The 3649-nt window shown below is 62.8% G+C and overlaps 1 protein-coding gene across 1 annotated transcript in view; it reads right to left on the bottom strand.

The window, feature by feature from the left end:
• Positions 1-2687: 2687 nt before the first annotated feature.
• Positions 2688-3649, bottom strand: part of DUSP15 (dual specificity phosphatase 15) — a gene marked incomplete at its 5' end in the record, with an annotated part of 2228 nt that continues 1266 nt past the window's right edge. The window contains 3 exons of the mRNA XM_010160730.1: positions 2688-2900; positions 3074-3245; positions 3553-3584. Coding sequence (XP_010159032.1) covers positions 2688-2900; positions 3074-3245; positions 3553-3584 — 417 coding nt within the window. The remainder of the gene's footprint in view (positions 2901-3073; positions 3246-3552; positions 3585-3649) is intronic.

The following is a 3649-nucleotide window of genomic DNA, read 5'->3' on the forward strand; positions in this document are numbered from 1 at the left end:
ACCGTGGCCCCTTCGCTCACCCTGCCTGCGCCTGCTCAGGGTGCGGGGCCGTGGCTACCCTGGGGGCTGCCCACAGCATGGCTCTCCCCGCCTGGGATGAGGAAGATGCCAGGGCTGTGGCGCTGAGCTGGGGAGGGTCCTGAGTTGGGGAGGGGGAAGGAAGCAGCAGGTAGGGACCCCCTGGGACCAGCCAGGGTTGGGCCGTGGTCGCTGGTGCTGCCAGGCTGGCACCCCACCACGCTCAGGGAAGCTGCTCTGCTCCCTGCACAGCACCAGTGAGGATGGGGATTTCCAACCCTCTGCCCTGCCCCCCCACTCCGTGCCCCTTGTCAGGGCAAGCTGTGAGCTCTGTTCTGGGAAAAGAGCCCGGGACTGACGGACACATCTCCCTGTTCCGCCTTGGGAAGCGGGGCAATGGTGAGGGGTCATTGCACAGCCAACAGCTTGCCCAGATTACTCCAAGGCTGGGAGCTAATCGAGGCCCTTAGCCAGCCCCAGCCCGACTGGATAAGCCTCTATCAGCTGGGGATTTCATCTCCTCCAACAGCTGCCCCCTGAGACGCAGGACCCATGGGATGTAATAACCCTGGAGTCAGGGAAGATGCTCAGGAGCTGGATTCCCCCGCCGTGCTGCTCCCTGCGCAGGGACAGCGAAGCTGCTTAACCCTTAAACTTTTCATGCTGAAATGGGCTTCAAAAGGAGTCAAACATTAACTCACAGCTCACCCTGCCCTCGCCTGGGTTTTTCCAGTGGTGCAAACCAGATCTGCCAAAATAAATACATTTTGCTGTGCCGTGGAGCTGGGCTGGAGGGGCTGTTGCTCAGCGTTCGGCCTCGCTGTGGGTTTACAGGGTGCAAACCCCTGGGCACCGTGTGTCCCGGCGTGGGGCTGATGGGAGGGTGCAGCCAGCACGAGGCACACATCCATCCTGGCTGTGTGGTCCTGGGGTGCAGGACCACCAACCTGCTGGGTGCTGGGGGGGCCAAGGGTGCTGGAGAGCCCTGGCCTGGGGGTGAGGGAGTGGGGAGAGCAGCCTGGGAGGAGAGGGGGACCCCACAGCCGAGGATGCAGGAGCAGGGGAAGATTCGGTGGGCTCAGCATCTATTCAGTGAGGTGGGAGTCGGGTCCCACACTGCTCGAGCACTGGCACGGCGCGCTCCAAGGGACCCTCAGGATGCCCAGCTCGCCATCAGCTGCAGCTGCTATGCAGGGTAAACGAGCGGCTGTTAATTACTGATGGGTTCATCCTGCCCCACCATGAGTCTCCTGGCAGCAGGCAGGGCAGAGCACCATGAGTCTTCTGGCAGCAGGCAGGGCAGAGGCAGCCCCTGCTTCACTATGGGCCCCCTACGCTTGGCACCCCATTACACACAGAGCTGGAAACCTCCCCGCAGGCACCTGTCCCTGACCCTGTCTGGCTCCTGGGGCACCCTCCCCCATGGGAGAGGGGTGGCAGGGACAAAGGGACCCCAGAAATGTAGTCTGGCCCCCAGCAGGGGAGATATTGATGACCCAGCTGGGCATCCCCAGCATTTGCTCCACCTGGAAATCTGCCCCACAGGAAGGTATAAATAGGGCAGGTTTGGGGAGGGGCTGAAGTTTGTGATGCACAGCTGGTGCTGTGCTGCCAGTAGCCAGAACCAGCAGGGTCCTGGACCCAGTGTTTCCAGACCTGGTGGGTAGAGAGGCTGCAGTGAAACAGGCTCCTCGTGAGTACCTGCCTGCTGCTGCCTGACCTTGCCTGGGGCAAATCCTGGCCCCACAGAGAGAGGCAAGTCTGAAACCCACCCCAAAACCTCCCTGCGAGGTTTTGCTTCCCCACTCCTCCCTGGGCTACAGAGAGTGGCCAGCACCAGCCTCCAGACCTGTCCCACACCGGGACCTTCCTCCTCAGCATCCCCGTCCCGATCCGGCCATCGCAGGGAGTCGGGCTGCGCGCAGGCAGACCTCGGAGAACAGGTATTTATTATGGGGACACACACATATAGAAATTCTTTAAGCAAAATGACTTAAGGCTCTGCTTTAGTGAGGTCTGGCTGGGTTAAACGCTTAGTTCCCACCTCTTAAAGGTTGTGCCCTGGGATGGGTGGGAATGGGTTGCGATGGACTCCTAAAGCTGCGGTGCTCGCTCAGGGCTTGTGCTTGGCTGGGCTGGAGCTGGAGCCTTGCCTGGGAGCCGGCGCGGTGGCATCACCTGCTAAAGCATCCACGTGTCCCTGCTCCGCAGCCACCCTGCTGCCGGGAGCTTGTGCTGCTGGTGGGAAAACCACTCCGAGGGGAGCGCCGGGTCTCGCGCACCTTGTGTACCCCAAGGCTCGTGCAGCGGGTACCCAAGTGCAGAAGCTGCTGCGGGCATCACCTGGGTGCTGGCCCTGTGGCAGGAGAGACCCTGCTTTGCCGCTCTGCTCCAAGCAGGAGCCCGTGGCAAGGGGGGGACAGAGACCTGCACCGTTCACCCCATGTCCCCAACATGCTGGGTGCACAGAGCTGAGCCCACCGCGCTGCGGAGCCTGGCAGCACACGCGAATCCCTCGCAGCCAGGCACGCTCGCACCCCAGAAGAGAAGAAGGAGCTGGGCTTGGCACAGCTCCCCTGCTCCCCCGGAGCTCCCCCGGCCGCTGCGCTGCGGCTCCTTCGTCTCTCCCAGGCTGTTGGGTGGTTCTTGCCACTCTCCCCTGGCTGGGGTCACTTCAGACAAGCTGGGATGCAGGAGAACGTCCTCTTCACCCGCAGCAGGAAGGGAGTCGTGCTTCTGATGTCTCTGGCTCTTGGGACCAGTCCTTGCAGAGCTCCCTCTGTCCTGGTCGGTCCTCCTCTCCCCGCTGGCAGCAAAGCCTTTATTTCTGCCTCGTCGTTGAAAGGGGATGTCCCATACCTCTGCTTCAGGGACCTGCGGACCTGGGGAAGGAGGGAGAAGCAAACTAAGGTGCCTGTTTTCCAAGGGCAGGTCCAAGCCTGCCAGCAAGGGGAGCCGAGAAGCCACCTGGCCCCTCGGGGACTCATCCTTGCTCCAAGACCCATGGGCAGGCTCCGCTGTGGAGCCGAGCGGGGCTGGAAGAGCTTGGTCCCACCTTGCGGGCTGCGCCGCTGCCGAAGTCAGCCAGCTGCTGTCTGAAGCCGGGGTTGGGGTTGGCGACGGGCCGGACGGTTCGGATGGCCTCCAGCACCTCCTGGCTGCTCAGCTCCGTGACGGCCATGACGTAAGCAACGACCACGGTGGTGCTGCGGGAGATGCCGGCGAGGCTGGCAAGGGAAAGGGCAAAAGGGCTGCTGTCGGCATTGCACCCTGACCCTGTGCTCGCCCCTTCCTCCATCCCTGTGCTTCAGCTGTTTCGGGTGCTCTGCTCCAAGGACTCGTTCTCTGGGAGGCCTGAGCCCTTCCCAGCTCCCCTCCATCGGTGCCTATAAATACCCGCTCCTCCCCAGGGAAGCGAGAGCAGCGGCTGCTGCCTGGCTGCCTGCCCCAAACCCTGCTCTTCCCGCTCGCTCAGCTCCAGCAAAAAGCTGCCCCTTCTCCAGGGCTGCCTGGATCCCGTCGGGTTTGAGTCACAAGCCACAGCCGAGGGTGGATCCTGGGTGGATCTGTGGGCATGGAGCCCTGTGGCATCGGCAGCCAAAGCCCAGGGCTGGGAGCTGGATCGTTTCTT

This window comes from Eurypyga helias, unplaced genomic scaffold, assembly GCF_000690775.1.
Source record: "Eurypyga helias isolate BGI_N326 unplaced genomic scaffold, ASM69077v1 scaffold25480, whole genome shotgun sequence".
NCBI classification, from domain to species: Eukaryota; Metazoa; Chordata; class Aves; order Eurypygiformes; family Eurypygidae; genus Eurypyga; species Eurypyga helias.